This window comes from Nicrophorus vespilloides, unplaced genomic scaffold, assembly GCF_001412225.1.
Source record: "Nicrophorus vespilloides isolate i.1.1-1 unplaced genomic scaffold, Nicve_v1.0, whole genome shotgun sequence".
NCBI lineage: Eukaryota > Metazoa > Arthropoda > Insecta > Coleoptera > Silphidae > Nicrophorus > Nicrophorus vespilloides.
Genome location: NW_017096750.1, coordinates 1 through 17603, shown reverse-complemented (window position 1 = coordinate 17603; position 17603 = coordinate 1). Strand labels below are relative to the sequence as shown.

At 39.4% G+C, this 17603-nt stretch overlaps 1 protein-coding gene across 4 annotated transcripts; it reads left to right on the top strand.

Annotated features, from left to right (window-relative positions):
• Window positions 1-1010: 1010 nt before the first annotated feature.
• LOC108558062 (diacylglycerol kinase theta) lies at window positions 1011-14092 on the top strand. 4 transcript variants are annotated; one of them, XM_017914869.1, is made up of 15 exons: window positions 1011-1698; window positions 7519-7598; window positions 7656-7758; window positions 7819-8039; window positions 8102-8258; window positions 8315-8455; window positions 8515-8767; window positions 9519-9712; window positions 9771-10118; window positions 10175-10498; window positions 10561-10737; window positions 11727-12018; window positions 12222-12378; window positions 12518-12625; window positions 13189-13307. In XM_017914869.1, exons 1-15 carry the CDS (start codon window positions 1545-1547, stop codon window positions 13282-13284), a joined length of 2805 nt encoding a protein of 934 aa, XP_017770358.1. In that variant the 5' UTR covers window positions 1011-1544; the 3' UTR covers window positions 13285-13307. The 4 variants fall into 4 exon arrangements, with proteins under 4 accessions (XP_017770358.1, XP_017770356.1, XP_017770357.1 ...); XM_017914867.1 differs by having other exon boundaries at window positions 10561-10797; XM_017914868.1 differs by lacking the exon at window positions 13189-13307 and adding an exon at window positions 13697-14092 and having other exon boundaries at window positions 1012-1698.
• The last annotated feature ends 3511 nt before the right edge of the window (window positions 14093-17603 follow it).

The window sequence follows — 17603 nt, the reverse complement described above, 5'->3', positions numbered from 1 at the left end:
AGGAGTGTAAACTCCAATTTGCAAATAAATCTAAATTATTATTTAAAAAATCAATTACACTAAACGAAGCAAGTGAATCAATTTTCTTATGTCGAAATCAGAGCATTTTGTTTCGTTTTAGTAACAATTGAATAATAATGAAAAGAAAAAAAATGTAATAATGTGATTATATGATCCTGTAATTTCCAAATAAAATTGAAATTCTATTTTAATGTTTTAGAACGATGCTGTTTTTTTTTTCTGATTATGTGGTACAAATTAAATAATTAAAATGTTTATAATATGAAAAGTAACGTTTTTTTTTTGCAATATAAATCTAATCAGTTCGGTTAGAATTAACGTTGATTGCTTAAGAAAGAAACGATAACGCGTATCCGGTTTATTAAAAAATAAAAACATGAACAGGAAGTTCATGGCTTGAGCGGTGAGATGTTATTTATGAGGTTTATTTGTTTGCGCTAATAATAATTGGGATTTACCAAATTGGAATAACTAGAAACATAATTAAACTGTTATTTTTGTTGAAGCAGGAAATAATAATTGAAAAACAATATTATTAGTTAAAAGTATTAATGATTTGAAGATTAGTAAAGTGGAAATTATTGTACTAATGCATGTTTTATGTATTATTCGATTTATATTTGAATAATTTCGATATCTTCATTATGATTTTGCATATTACCAACTTATTTTCAATTGATTTTTTTTCATATATGCATTTAACGTTATTTGATCAAAGTAGATCCTGGCTATTGATGGGCATGTATCTTTTTTATGGATATATGTGATATGTACAGATATGTTATAAAAGCGTCTTTTGTTTTAGGTTGCTGCGTGCGTGGGTGGGTAGATGGAGTGAGCGATGAGCGTCGTGGAAGAATGAGCGGCGTCGCCGTCGGAGGTCGCTGATGAGTCGCGTCCAGTTGGGCGGATGAGGTGTGGCGCGAGCGTCGATTTCTGCGGCGTCGGCGTCGCGACGTCGGAGCGAAGTGCGCAGCGGCCCCGGAGGGGGAGGGCAGTCATCTAGCAGGCAGCAGGCAGCAGCCATCCATCCTGCCACCCAACCAGCCGCCACAAGAGAGCCGTGAGAGAGACAGAGAGAGAAAGAGAGTGCGAGAAGCTGAGAAAAGGGGGGCGAGGGAGGGAGACGGGTGGAGGAGTGTACGTGTGCAGGAGCGAGACGGTGATAAAGGGAAAGGGAGAGGATAGAGGGCGAGCGAGATAGATAGAGGTAGAGAGCTAGAGCTAGAGAGCGGAGGAGAGTAATGGTCAGCTGGGACAGCAGCGGGATCGTCTGGAAGATCGGGAAATGGTCGTGGGCCATGTAACTCGGGCTAGTCGTCGTCGTCGTCTGGGTGGTTGCAGCAGGAGGAGGAGGAGCGGTGTGGAGGAGACCGAGCCGCGGCGGCCGCACAATGTTCGCGTACGGTTCCGAGATCACATAGACACCACGACAGTGTAATTGTAATTATGCGCCGCGCGGCGACGACCGCTTCCATTTCGCGGTGAAAATCTGGCGTGAAACACGGTGCTGCGGTGCGGCGATGGCGATGGCGTCGGCGGCGGGTCCTGCCGACGGTTCTGCGGTCGCCACCCACGGCCACAGCTTCTGCAAGAAGACCTTCCACAAGCCCACTTACTGCCACCACTGCAGCGACATGCTATGGGGTCTCATCCAGCAGGGCTTCATCTGCGAAGGTACTAAACTACTACTACTACTAGTCTTCTAATTACTACCATACACCCATCCATCCATACATCAGTACCCTCGACATCCACCATATATATATATATACATATACATGTACCCTCAACATCCACCATACGCACGCAGCAATTCGAACGAATCCAGAACACACCTCGCTCAACCATACCCATGCACACGCATACCATCTCTATCTCTCTCTCTCTCATTCTACATACATGCACACGCACACTCATATATACTCATTCACGTATATAGGTCATAAGCTCGGAGAGAGAGAGGTCATCTCCTAAAAACAACCCGAAACTTAGAAGCGAAACCCTCAAAAACCCATACAACCGGTCGCGCATCATTCACCATCATCCCGATGTCCCTGGGCTTCGTCGGATCAATCCCTAAATACCTAAAGCGAGAGAGGGCTGTGGGAACAAAGGCGAAGGCATGGATAGTTGAATGAATAGCGGAATTCGGGGCTGACGATATCAAGTGGCGAGCGAGAGAAGGCCGTGGCGGCTTTTGTTTATTTATATGTAGCGAGTTTGCTGGAGCGGCCGCGTCGCGACGCCGCCGCCGCCGCCTCTTCCATTGCGGTCGTCGACGCGCATCGATCGCACCGCTTTCCACCAACCAACCAACCAGCCAGCCATTCAGCCATCCAGCCAGACCCGAACCAATCACTTTGTATACATATATACACACACACAGGCCCTCCGAAAATAATACAATCAGAAGGGAAAAAAAGAGGAGCACGAAAAAAAAAACACGTCTTCACACCGAAGCCTAACCAAACCTATCTATATATACACATAAATATATATATATATTAAAGCATTTTACATAACACCAAGTGGGACGTCCCAGTTTCTCGAGATGTCACACACATAGCTTAATCCAACTTCGCTTCCTTCGTCCGATTCCGATATGCACAATCGGCGGTTGTCAAGTTTGCGAGCTTCAATGGAACGAATCCGATTCATCGCATCGCAACTACATACAAAGTATATAGATATACAAGTGTATGTATATGTATATACACACATATTATGTATTGCATCGATGTAATTTCATTTTCACTTAGTCCGAATCAATAGTCCCGTTTATTTTGGAACAATGTACGACGGCCGTTCCCGAATCTAATTTCCAACACGTCCCAAATCCGATTTCCACCGTAATAACTATTTTTGAAGCGCCAACGTACACACACTCACAAATATACACACACATACACACACACATCCATATATAAATATATAGTCGTACGCACACGTGAGATTAAGAAACGTACGGCGAAGACACAGAGTCTGCAAGGAACCCACTTAAACTTGCCTGAAAATCTACTAAACTTACAATATACACTTACATTTTCTTTCCCTCCTAATCCAACATCTTCTTAAAAACTTCATGTGGCAACGTTGAATTCCTCAAAAACTTATTACATAATATTTACACATAATATGTTTTGTTCTTACTAAAGGCATAAACCGACCAAGAAATCTTCAATCACAATTATCACATAAACAATACTTTTGGAAAGTCACAATTCCAATAAGATTCACACTTTTTTTTTTATCATTGCACTGTTTGTTGTCAAAATGTGTTTATTATTTACAAAAGAGTATCGCCATGTAATAAAAATGAGCATGCTGTGCTGGCGAATCTACCAACTTACATAATAAATGTAACTATATTCACATATAGCCAATCGTTTATAATAATGAAAAAAAGTGGAAAAAAACGTCAATTATGTTTTTATGTGTAATATCAATCATTTGTTAAGATCATTGAGTTGCATATACTATTCATAATTAATATATAAAAGGAAAACAATTCAATTTCTTAATTTACATTGTTGTTTAATAATAATAAATAAATGTATATCAACTGTGACATAAATATAACAAAGAAATTTTGAAAATTTAAAGTTTAAGAAAAGTTAAATTAGTTAGATTTTTAAAATTAGTTTATAATATTTTCTGCTGTTTAAAATATGTTTTATGCAATAACAGTTTTGTTGATCAAAGATAAAATTTAATTTGCTCCAAGATTACCAAAACAATTATGCAAGTTTTTCCCCAAATTCGATTTCGTATCTTCTTCACGTCGTTCCTAATCTCTTTTCGTTCCGCGTTCCGCCACTTTCCGAATATGTAATAATGAATCAATGTCCGAAAATACATCCCGTGACCGCGGCTTTTTGATAATTTTAAATCCCGTTTTATATTTGGCTTTTCGCGTGTCTCGCGTAAAAATAATTCAAATTGATGATCGTGCTGTAGCAACGCATCCATCGCTCGTACACCATATAAGGGCATTTCTTCAATTATGTGTGTCTGTAACATTATTTCTAAAAAAAAAACATAAAATTAATGACATAAATGTCATTTTGACGTTTCTCCTGCATTTTGACATTTGACATTTATCCTGTTGATTGATTTTGTCAATCTTGAAACGTTATTGGATTTCTTTCTTTGGAATGGATTGATGACGCTTCAAAGATCGAAAATCCAATTCGAGCTGTCAAATTGAAAACAGAAACAAAGAAAAAAATGAGAAATAGATGAGAAGCTCGCGATCCGCGGCTGGTTGAAGATGGGTCAAAAGCCCAAGGTTAAATTGAACCGGAACTGCAAAAAGGAAGCGAAACAAAGAAAACAAAAGAAAGAATCAGCTAACAGCCGAAGAAATTGTCGGGATGAAAATCCCGACTGTCGCATTAGAAACAAATGGGTGTACGGAAATGTCGAGTCCCACTGTCACAGTTTAACTTTAATCTTCTTCTTTTTGGTGTCAGTGTATTCTTTAATATTGATTTCCCTCTGGCGGCGGCGGCGGCGGTGAGGCAAGAGTTCGTTCGCGAACAGGACATGCGTATTCTTTTTGGGAACGGGATTTGCGTTTGGGAAGCCGTTTCACCTCACCACCACCACCACTGCCACCGACACCAAACCAACCTACCATCCCCCAACTGCTTCCTCCTCCCTCCCTACCTCGCTCACTCTTCCTACACGTCTTCCTCTTTCCACGCGCGCGAATCTCGCACTGTGATTCAGTCCGCACAGCCTCCTCATTCATAATTGAGAAATCGCTTACGCAAATATTGATTGGCTTCGATGATGGGCCTCGTATAATTATTTAAAAGTTCTGACCCGACGACGCGCTTTGGTCAATTGCTGTTTCATTTAGATCTATTTTCTTTCTGCTTTGCAAGAATTGGGTCAAATGACAAAACGAAACAAAACGTTTGCACCAATCAAACAAAAAAATACCTTTACGTTTGATAGCTTACATAATTTCCTGTCAAATGCAATTTATTGATTTTTGTCAATTACCATAGAAACCTAAACAAGATATGCTTTTATTATTATTCCATGGTGATGTAACATTATATAAGAAATGATATTATTAAATATATTGTAAAATCACAATAACCCGTGAAAGACAAGTATAAGTAAACAACTACGAAATTAGTAGGAAATGGCGTTATTGCTAATTCTTATTAAAAACTAAAGTTTAGGTGCGTTTAAATGTTTGAACAATGTTTTTACTGAAATAAGTAAATTTGTTGATGGTGTATAGGCGATGATGTCGACGTGCCATCGATTAAAGAGTCTATTAGAGACGTAATCAAAGCGTCGGGGATGAATGCTCCGGCGTTCTTGTTAATTCACTGGAAATTATCTAATATTTGCTTTGCGCAAAATCGAGTGGCGAGAAGAAAATTCGGTGATGGAGGGAGGTGGGTGGGTTGGATGGATGTAGGAAGGAAATGGGGTGACGGTGTTGGTGCTGTAGTCGATGTGTGCGATGGAAAATCTATTACGGGGTGTGTATGTGTGTTAACCGCAACACATTCTGTTCTTCTTTTGATTGGAATTAATTCGATTTTGCGAAGGTGCGCGTTGACTAAAAATAGGTTTTCCGGGTGTCGAGAGAGAGAGAGAGAGGATGAGTCGAAGGGTTTTTGTACACCGATATTCAACGTTGATGATGACGATGATAATAATAACAACAATAACAACTAATGACATAATTCGTGTGAAAAGGCAGGATGAGATGGATATAGATACACAGTACATATCTATATATATATTAGTATAGATATGTTCGAGTGTGAAAATGGGAGAGAGAGAGATGCGATGTGCATTGTTCTCCTGTTCGAGACTGCATCGATTCCCGCCGCGCTTCCATTATTAAAGGGAAAACTAGAATGGAAAGGGCTAAAATAGCCACACGTATTGGCATTCCGCCTTTTGATACGCCCTCTCACTCTCTCCCTTTTATCTTCACATCTTCCTCTTCGTTCTCTTCATCTATCCATATCTCTTTCTACATATAAACACACACACACATTTATATATAATAATAACTATATTTTAAGCAAAAAAACAAGTGGGCTTTGGTTGTATCTATCTAGAAGCGGCAACAGCCCAAATAACAAAAGAATAACACCTAGATACGAATGTTTCGACGGTGGCGCCCTTCACGAATTTCGTCGCTATCTTTGCTCCCTTTTTCAACTTCCTTTGTTCGCGTCGTTTTCCCAATTTTCGTGTGTGTGTATGACCTTTTTATCTATGGCACGAATATAGATATAGATAGATATAGGCGTTTGATATATATATATATAGTGTGCGTAACGAGTGTAGATGGAAGGGGGGAAGGTCTCTGTGCCGTGTGCTGAAAATAGCGCGTATCAAATATAATAATGGTTTGCGTACAAACAGACACATACACATGCTATATAGTAGATGAGATGAGCGAAAGCACACTTCTCTCTCATCCTCCACCTCGACCTGATCCTCCTCAGTCGAACCCGCTGTGCGTTAAACACACACTCACACACGCATCCACATACAAATAGAGTTTAGACCTTGTATTGATTTATTTGCACAAATCTTGTGCAATGGATCTCGTCCGACGTCATCGCCGTGACGTCAGGAACGGTGCCGTTTCTATTCCAGTCTGAACACACACACACTTGTACGTTTGACCCAATTTCACCTATGCAGAGAGAGAGAGAAAAAAGGAAATTAAATATGAAACAAGTAACCCGAAAACATTGCAGTTTTATTTGCGTTTTATTCGCATTAGACTAAATCAAGAAATAGTGCTGAATAATCTCGTTAACTATAACATAAAGTAACCGAGATAAATTTACAACAGTAATCCGAATTCATAGAATTATATAATCTTAACAATTTAAACAAAGTATAATGGTTTTGTTTCCTAATAAAATAATCAATTTATTACTATTTTATTATAGTGATTACATAATAATCAAATTACTTCTGAAAATGTTTATTACAAATAATGTAGAGTTTCTCAAATTTTAAGTACAGTTTCTCGATGACAGCTGTCGATGACATATAAACTATTTCCTCAATAACTTACTAAATAAATTTCACTAAATAATTGTGATTGTTACTGCAGAGATTTAAGATTACACAAGAAACGAATGGATGGACGTGAAAATCGCTTCGAATAATCTGCTGAAGTATTTAAGATGTAGATGGTATCAGTTAAGGGCTCTGACCTATTTGATATCAGATGATGCATACTTAGCAGTTTTAAAGAAAATGCTTGAAAATTTATGGTCACAAAAAAAAATGATTTACGAAGTCTACGATCTTTACTTTAATATAAATAAATTTTGTTGAAATATCGTTACCATAGTTACTTATATTATTTTCAATGAGAAATGTCATATACTTTCTTATATAATAATATTTGTTTTGGTTAAATCGAAAGTAATTGCTGATTGATGTAAAAATAACGTTTAATTGATGTTTATGTAATGTTATTGTTTGTTTCAGTTTGCAACTTCGTGGTGCATGATCGCTGTCTAAAGACGGTGGTGTCTCCCTGCTCCAGCGTCGCAGCCAACCTGATCAAGGTAATTGTGAAATCTTGTTGAATGAGATTAGTTATTGTTGTTGTTCTTTGTTCGCAGAACCCGGTCGCTCATTGCTGGTCGGAACCTTTCCATCACAAGCGGAAGTTTTGCAACGTCTGTCGCAAGCGTTTGGACGATAGCGTTTCCATCCACTGCGAAAGTAAACGATGCAACGAAAACTAGCGAATTAGATCAAATTTGTAATCAATTATCTTTGCAGTATGCGAGTATTACGTGCACACGGAATGCCAGGACTTCGCGGTGGCCGATTGCAAGGAGAACGCGACGTACCTTCCTGGCAAGGGTCTCTCCTTCGTCCATCACGAGCACCATTGGCGCGAGGGCAATCTTCCCAACAACTCCAAGTGCGCCCTCTGCAAGAAGACCTGCTGGACGTCGGAATGCCTCTCCGGGTATCGGTGCGAGTGGTGCGGCATGACCGTAAGCAGAAATCGCTGTTTGTTAAAAAAAAAACGGTTTTAAGAAGTTGAGAATGGTTTCAGTGTCACGCTTCTTGCCACGTCAACGTGCCGGTGGAATGTACTTTCGGCATCCTCGAACCCATCTACCTGCCACCTCATGCGGTCAGCATTCCCAGAACGGAGGTGCCCATGGAGGCCATCATCGGGGTGCAGGTCAGACGCAAGGAGACCCTATCGCGTAAGACAACTGCAAGCTCCATCTTCAACATCCACTGATTCGTTAATTATTTACAGCGAGGAGCATCTCCGAAGAGTTCAGTTCTGGTGACACGTCAACCAAGTATCGCGAGTCCGAGGAGTTTCCTCAATCACAATCGCACTCCTCGCAGTCTCGCACCGATAAGCAAAACAAGGAGAAGGAAGACCGCGACGAAGGTTTGAACACCTCCAAATTTCTTTTAAATACTTGAATTTAATTTATCTTTCAATTGCAGAAGTTATTAAGGTTTACGACGGCAACAATTCGGCCAGACGAAGGATCTTCCGGACCATACTGGTGGCTCGACAGGCGCCTCTCAAGCAAGTCCTCACGCAGGCTTTGAGAGCTTTCCACATCACCAAGGACCCGGTTTCCTTCCATCTGACCGATATGTACGCACCGGAGGAAACTCGTCTTCAAGATCCGACACCGGTGCTGAATCTGCACAGGAAGGAGGGCAAACGGCCGGCGGTCTTCTTGCGCTTCAGGTGAGAGCCGGAAATCGAAAAAGAGAGACTTCTTTTTTTTCTTTGTCTCCACTGTTATTCCCTTCCTTTTCGTCCCTCTCGCGGCTCCGATCAAAAGGAAGAGGGAAACGTGGAAAGAGAAGCGCGACGTAATTTGATTGCCTCGGTGGCAGGAAGCCGGTGACGCCCCGCGCCTCCCACAGGACACCGAAAGTGAAATTAGTTTCCAACTTATTGGCTTTTAATGATTCGATGAGTTTTTGTGTCATATACGTGTATTCCTTCTCGAGCGCTCGTCTATAATCGGTAACAAAATGGCCACGTTTCATCCTATTTTTACAATACATGTTAAATACTCAATTGGCGTATTTCACATATGATATAACTTAAATACAATTTATAACTTAAAGTCATTAACATTTCGTATTACAGTAATGATATTTGTAACTAATTTATATTTGCACGTACCATCATAAACTGTTCACATTTCAAATCTTCTATTTTGTACCACCAGTTTGTAATCTACACAATTAATTGTACCAACTTTAAGAAGTCACCACATATTGCCAACCCTAACATATTTAATTATTACTAAAATTACTAGTTATTTAAGTATTTTTTAATAATATTGTCAATGGATTTGTCATTTGGGTTAGGGTGTTTCAAGTTGTTGGTTGGTAGATGACTTTAGTCAAATGTTTATTATATAAGTAGGCTGGCAATTGAATAACAATGAATCAAATTTGACGTTTGTGAATTTGCTTGTTTTCAGGGATAGGGATAATGATCAGGGCGAAGTTCGCATGTACCCAGGGAAATTGCAGGTATCTCAGGCATTCTGCACCGTGCCTGTAGATTCGAATACGACCGTCGCTGATCTGATCAGCGAGTCGCTCCAGAGATTCGGACTCGTCGACATCCAGTGCGAGGATTACCGCTGCAGCGAAGTGCTACTGGATAGAGGAGGTTAGTAAGAATGTTGTTTAGAATTGGGATTTTACGTGATTGTGGATGGCGTTTTTAGTTACTGAAAGGGTTCTATCATGGAACGAGAGGCCTTGGGAAATAATGAAACAATTGGGCAGAGACAGCATCCGACAGATGGAGCTGATGCGGTTCTACCTGCAGCTGAAGCAGGATCCGCACGGTCCGAACCTGGCGCTCTTCGTCGGAAATCTGCCGCCCAATCTGTCCGAAAGAAACTACGAGAACATCCTCACGGAATTTTTGGGAAAGGAGAACAAGTTCTCGAAGATCGGACCGATCTACTATGAATACGGCTCAATGGTGATCACTTACGAGGATTCCGATAAGGCGGTGCGCGCACTGTACGCGCTCCGCGAGTCGAAATTCGAGGAGAAGCATCTGCTTGGTGAGTATTGTTCTCGTTTAATGCTAGTTGAGATGATGATGCAATTTTTGTTTCAGTTATGCTGTTGCCGAATATCGAACCGTCTATGGTTCCGGCCGGCGTTCAGCCGCTCCTCGTCTTCGTTAACGTAAAGTCGGGCGGTTGCCAAGGCTCCGAGCTGATCTCGAGTTTCCGAAAGCTATTGAATCCCTATCAAGTCTTCGACTTGGATAACGGGGGGCCTTTGCCGGGCCTCTACGTCTTCCGCAACATCCAGAACTACAAAATTCTGGTGTGCGGTGGGGACGGAACGATCGGCTGGGTCCTTCAATGCCTGGACAACGTCGGCCAAGACTCGCAGTGCTCATCCCCGGCCTGCGCCATAGTACCTCTAGGAACAGGTAAATTGCTAAACAAACATCTATTCTTTTCATCATCATTTAATATATTACTTTTTTTCTAGGTAATGATTTGGCGCGGGTTCTGAGATGGGGCTCGGGTTATACGGGGGGTGAAGACCCGTTGAACCTGCTCCGCGACGTGATCGACGCGGAGGAGATCCGGCTCGACCGGTGGACCGTCGTTTTCCATCCGGAAGATAAGCAGGACAGCGATAACGTCAAACAGGTCAACTCCACCGGTAAGAAGAGGCAAAAACTGTCCAAAATGAAAGTGACCAATGAGCAAATTAAAAAAACAGGTCAATCATACATGTATGTCGATGTTGTTTTGCTGTAATCTAACTCTTTGCGCCGGAACTAACTGATTTAGCCAGAGAGATAAAAAAACAAGTTATTGTTTTTTTTTTTTACATTATTAATTTTTATTATTTCCAACATAAGATACATAAAGAAACATTACTCTGAGTTTACGAAACGTAGTTACTACCTCATCACATATATAATTTATTATTATTATTATTTTATTTATTTATCGACACTGTCAATACATGAAACAAACTTACTTTTCAAAAGCTTCTATTTAACAAACATAGACTGCAAGAATTTAAGTTATTTCGAAAAGAGAAAAGAGTTCATATTTTTTTACTTAATTGTTAAAAAATAGAGGTTTTTCGAAAAGTTAGTGTTTTCAATATTCTATATTGATTTCTGTATTTATTATTTTCTATAATTTATTTATTTCTATGTTTACATTCTCTGAGGCCACGTTTGTATGATTTTCTTTGATTTTTTTTTTGTTATTGACAAATTAATATTTAACTTATTTGAGTTTAGTAAACTTTCAGTTAAGTTTTCGTTTTGTTTGAGATTAATACATATTATATATTTATATATACATATATACATATATAAACATTTCCTTTAGCATTTTTGACTGAGTAGTGATTAGTTGGTTTGAGATTTATTTACTTATTACTATTATTATTATTATTTTTGATTGATATTGAGGATTAATAATTTAGTGGACGAGAGTGTTGAGATGCGATGGATGTATGGATGCATGGGTGGACTGATGATGAAGATGATGATGATGAAGGAAGTAAATAAGAGAAAGAAGGTGTGTGCGTTGTGCGGATGGTGTGGTGAAGTGAATCGCGCTTGGGTGGTGGTGGGCGGTTCGAATTTGCGGCCGGTACTCAATTTCCCTTTTTGCGTGCATGGATTTTAGTCGTGGCCGGTTCGACGAGCGAGGACAACTCCCAGATATTCGTGATGAACAACTACTTCGGCATCGGCATAGACGCCGACCTCTGTCTGGACTTTCACAATGCGCGCGAGGAGAATCCCAACAAGTTCAACAGTCGTCTGCACAATAAGGGCGTCTACGTGAAGATGGGTCTCAGGAAGATGGTGGGACGGAAGATGTGCAAGGATCTGCACAAGGAAATGCGTCTCGAAGTAGACGGAAAGTTGGTCGAGTTGCCTCAGGTCGAAGGAATCATCATTCTCAATATCTTAAGGTAAGTTTCATTTTAATCTACTTATTTTGGTTATGACTTAAGTCATTTGGAAACTGTATTTAAGATTATTTGCGTTGTTTCTATAGCAACTGAATAATTTCGGATGTTTTTGAATAATAATTGAAATATAGTTATTTTTTGGACGAAGGAAGCTATGAGATGTTGTATTAACATTAGTTTTTGTTTCTTGTTGTTTTTTTTAGTTGGGGCTCCGGAGCGAATCCTTGGGGACCGGAGAAGGAGGATCAATTTTCCAAGCCGAACCATTGGGACGGTATGCTCGAGGTGGTCGGCGTGACGGGGGTCGTGCATCTGGGTCAAATCCAATCGGGGCTCAGGTCGGCCATGCGCATCGCTCAGGTTCGAAACAGGTCCTCCTCCATACCTCCCAACCATCCATCCACCAATCCATTCATCCATCCATCCCAAATCCAACAAAAACAGCAACAATCTAATTCGTTCCTTCTTTGGATTTGTTTGTTTTTTTTCTTGTTCACAGGGAGGTCACATCAAAATCCACTTTCATTCCGATATACCAGTGCAGGTCGACGGAGAGCCCTGGGTGCAGAGTCCCTGCGACGTTGTTGTCCTCAAATCCGCACTGAAGGTAAGCAAGGCGCAAGGAACAAAAAAAAACAGTCCAAATCACGTCCTCTGTTTGTTGGTTTTGTTTTCTTTGCTACTTATTTTATCCGCTTTCTGTTCACTTTAATTTTGTTATTATGGTTTCGTTTTGCTACTCCGCTGTGTTCTGCATGCATTTTAATTTTTCGATTAGAGTTGGTTACCACCATCACCCCTCACCCCCCCAAAAAAAAATAGATTTCAATCCCGTTGTAATATTGTGAAAAAAAGAAGAAACGCGCGCGTCAACCGCGTTTTGTTTCCTGCTCTCTGTATCTCTAGCGTGCACAGCAAAAGGCGCGTTCACGCTGTAGCAACAAGCAAATTTATCTTTGCAATCAATTTGAGTATCTAGTCGAAAACTTTGAATTGCTACAGCGTGAATCAGTCATTGCGCATCTTGACACATTCCTGTTGAAATTAAAGTAAAATAAACTCACAGACACCAGTAACAACATAATGAACACGAGCCCGCGCCCGCAAATTTGTTTTTGTCGCCAGATGTCGCGCCATGTCTAAAAGGTGAAAACTTTTTCTTCTGTTTAGGCGACGATGCTGAAGAAAAATAAGTTCAAGCGTCGGCCTACAGAGCCCAACATTCTTCCTGCAAACGGGGAGGGAGGCAAAAGCACAGACGATTAAAACAATTTCCTCAAAAAAAAAAACCTAAAAAAACAAAACCATCATCAACAACAACAACAACATAATAAAATGAAATCCCCTGCCCGTTCTTATTTTTACGTTTCAACTTCGTTTCTTTATTCTCCATTGGAACACTTACTACTACTACTACTACTATTACTACCGTTTGTTATTTTTTTTCCGTTACTACTCTTGTTTGTTATAAATACTTAGAAGATAATTTTTTGGCATGTTTAGCTTGCGATTCTCGAGTTTTAGTGAATCTGATTACTACCAAAAGTCATATATATATTTACACAAATATATATATATGAAAGTTATATTTAAAAAAAAAATTATATATGAATGAAGACGAAAGCAAGGCTTTCAAATTTGTTCTGTTTGTTGATTTTGCCTCTCTGCACACCGCCAGGCGACGATGCTGAAGAAAATGAAGGGGAAGATGAAGAGGCGCAACACCGAGCCCACGATGCTCGTCTCGCCCGGCTCCAATTTGGTACCCCTGCCCTCGAACGACGGGGAATCCCCCACGGATCCCAACAACACCACCTTCTAAAAACAAACAACAACAACAACAAATAGTAAACAGAAAAGCAAAATTACAAAACGTAAAAGAGCGAAAGAGAGAGAATAAAGTAAAAGAGAGTACATCTGCAAGTAAACAAGAAAAAGAAAGTAATAATAATATTAATATGAATAATAATCCGTATGTGTATTTGTGATCAATTTAGTTTAATCGGAAAATTGTTTCGTTTTTTCGTTTTTTTTTAAATTATTTTTAATTTCGGTAGAGTTTTATTATCGAAATGGAGCGCGCGGTGGATGAGGAATATTAATAATAATAATAATAAATATGTAAACTGTAATAATAATTACGTTCGTATGGAAAATTTCCAAAAAATTCTTAGAGAAAACAAGCATAAAATATATGAAAAAAAAATATATATATAAAAGAAAATATTGATTATCGATTGAAGAAGGAAAAAAAAGAAAAGAAACACACGTTATGTATATGTAAATTGATAGAGGCCAAAACTCGACAAAGAAACAGAAAATGAAGAACAGGAAGAAGGAGAAAAAACAACGTTTACTTATGATTTGCTGAGGCAGGAAGATTGCGGACGGTTTCCGGTTCGCGTTCGCGAGTGAAAGTTGGATTTCCGGGTAGAATTTTGTGCTGGAATGTGCGGACGCGCGCGCGCAAGTTTGTTTTTCCGGAAAAGACAGGACTTTTGCAAACAAAAAGAAAATTTGTGCGTCGCGTTCGTCGGAGGAATGTTTTGAAATCCACGTTTCATCCGAGTGCGGTTCGGATCGTTCGTTTCGTTCCGCTCGCGTCGCGTTTTCCAAGAAGTCATCAACCACCTCCACCCCAAAGGATGAAGAAGAAAAAGCAGTGGGAAGGAGGATGTAAACTGATTAATTTTGAAGATCATCGTGATGATGATGATTAGAGACATTGTGTGGTTATCGGGTCGGGGCGGATCGTGGCCAGAGGTCGGCCTCGACGCGAAGACACCTGAAGCAGCCAACTTGGGAACCCGACCGGGGACGTGAGGGGCTCAGTTGGTCATCTCCATAGGGCTGGCAACGCTACATTTCCGCAACATCTGCAGAAGATGAGGAAACGAACGTGAACGAACGTAAATGGGATGATCAATCATTTTATTCACGGCCCCGGTCCCTTTCCCGACCTTTTGGCACCAGCCGGATGCGAGAGAGATAGAGAGAGAGAGAGAGAGAAAGAAGGCAACCAAAACCTAAAGAGAGAGAGAGAGAGAGATGAGGAAGAAGCGGAAATTCCCAACGGATGTTAGCTGATAAATCAAGTTAGGAAAATGCAACAAAGTATATATATATAAATAAATAAATATTTAAAAAAATAAATGACAAACTAAAAATATTGATGTGCTATGTTTGTAATAAAAGTTGAAAACAAATCATCTTTGCAAAACAAGAAAAAAGATACTTTGTACGTTGCGATCACACAACAACAAAAACAACAAAAAAAGAAACATTTCATTCCTTCTTCCGTTCCTTCGGATATCGATCCTACCATCTCTTTCTCTCTTTCTTTTGTTTTTTTTTTCGCGGGTCGTCAGCCGCCCGCCCTCTCCATGCGGTGGCTAACACCCAGGGAATCTCTCCACCACCACCCCCCAACCTCGAAGCGTGTCCCGCGTGAACACATAAATAATTAAACAAATGGAAAAAAATAAAATAAAATAAAAATTATATGTATATGTGAAAATATTATTAAAACAAAACCAAAAAAAAGTATAGTAAATTAAATGTAAATTAAAGAAGTTTTACGAAGTTTTTGTCTTTTTCTTCTACTCTCTCTTTTTTTTATTATGCGTCATTTTTTTCAGCACCTACCACGATTCCCAAATCCATTCAGTTTATTTGACATTTCTGGATTATTAATTTGACGTTTCTAAAAATTAATTAAACATAAATGAAATCAATTTATCGAATTTAGAAGATTAGAATAAATGAAAAATGGCAAAAGTTTCATTAATTATATCACATTTTTGTTGTCTCATAAATATACACGAAACAATGTGTTAATGCGCTTTGACGTTTATTTAATTGGATTAATATCTCTTTTGTTTCCGTGTTAATTAATGAACAAAAAAAAATGGTAATAAATTCGCGATTAAAACATGACGTAAATTAAATTTCATTTTTCAATTACGACATGCGAGACACGCGTATTCCCATTAAGCTTTATTAGTTTTATGCAAAATACACTTTTCACGATTAATTTGTAAGGAATTAAGTTGAAGGATTCGCCACGAGATGGAACTGGATGCGTTTGATAGATTGCAACTGTTCATACATTAAAGTTTCATAAGATAGACGCGGTCAGATCTATACTGTATCCAGACTGTGATGAAATATTGATGCTGCACATATCGAAACACATGTCTCTATATCAATTGTTTAAACGGAAAGTCTGCTTAATATCATTGATTTATTATTTGTACGTGACGTTAAAACAAGTAATTGATGACATCTGTCACAATTAAAGTAATGTTATAATTGTGTTTCCCTAATGTAGTTCAAAAGCGTATACGTTCTTATAAATATGCAAATTCGAATTAGTATTTTATATTCGTAAAGCTTAGCTATAAAATGAACTAATATGAAACTCGTGTTTCTGATTATGTGAAACTACTCGTTATATGAATATGCAACTGTACTTGCATTTGCATAACTGCAACAGTATTTTTTTCTCTCTCTCTCTCTCTCGCATATGTTGCTGCCAAATTCGAAGTAATTAAATTGACCTCGGTTTTGGCAGGCTATTAAAGCATCCAAGTTTATCATGTCGACGCTAAAATCGGTTTATCGCCTTTACTTACCGCCTCCGCAGAACCGTCGACACCCCTAACTGTCTCACTCTCTCGTCTAGTGTCTGTTTTCTTCCCAATCGCCTGCCGGAGGGTTGCTGACGATCGGAGTGACGAAGACCGGGAACGAGAGTGGGTGGAAATAAAGAGGATGAGGAGGTTTTTAGGTGGGTTTCGATTTAGATCCCCCGGGGAGATGAATAACAGAACAAACCGACATCTGCGGCGCGAATAAAACCGCCTCAGACACTGCCGCTCCGTTCTACTCGGATTCATAACTTTTATTACGATCTATTAAGAGGGGGCCTGCGGTGATCCGAGAAAGGCGACGACATTCATGCAGCCCTTTTGACTCACAATGAATGAATTAATAGCATTCATTCAAAATTAACTTCAACTTTAACATTTCTATGTCTATCTCCACAAGTTTACAAGTTCACACAACATATCAAATATATAATATAACGAACTTTTGACAATTTTTTTTACAGATTTTTTGTATCAAGATTATTACTAGTCTCATTATTGGATCAGTTTATTTAGTCGGTAGTCATTTAAAAAATCAAAATCATAGAAAGACAACAATTGCAATTCTGTCATCTGTCATTTGCAAATTGCAGTTTCATTTGGACATCAATTATGAATTATTGAGTCTGCAAAGTTTTATCAGTGGATCTTCAGCCGCTCGCCCCGTCCGACATCGTAAAAGGTTGCAAGCACTGGAATTGGATTTGCATAATTCACAGTGCAGGTGCAACAATGTGCACGTGAGTGCGAATGAGTGGAAGTCAGGTGTACGATTAGTTGGTACGACTGGGCCCAGTCAAAGTCAGTCAGTGTACGGTATTAAATATGTTAATATTTCCATTCAACGCTCTCGTAATGCATCGCACACATTAATCTAACTATTTACTTTGGCATTCCAACTTGGACAATGGACTCAAAGTACAACACTGCATTAGA

Bases quoted from the DNA above. Each gene is read 5' to 3' on its own strand.
- LOC108558062 (XM_017914866.1), top strand. From the start codon at position 1,545: ATGGCGATGGCGTCGGCGGCGGGTCCTGCCGACGGTTCTGCGGTCGCC. The intron at 8,768-9,518 runs GTGAGAGCCGGA...GCTTGTTTTCAG, and splicing joins GCGGTCTTCTTGCGCTTCAG to GGATAGGGATAATGATCAGG. The intron at 12,019-12,221 runs GTAAGTTTCATT...TGTTTTTTTTAG, and splicing joins ATCATTCTCAATATCTTAAG to TTGGGGCTCCGGAGCGAATC.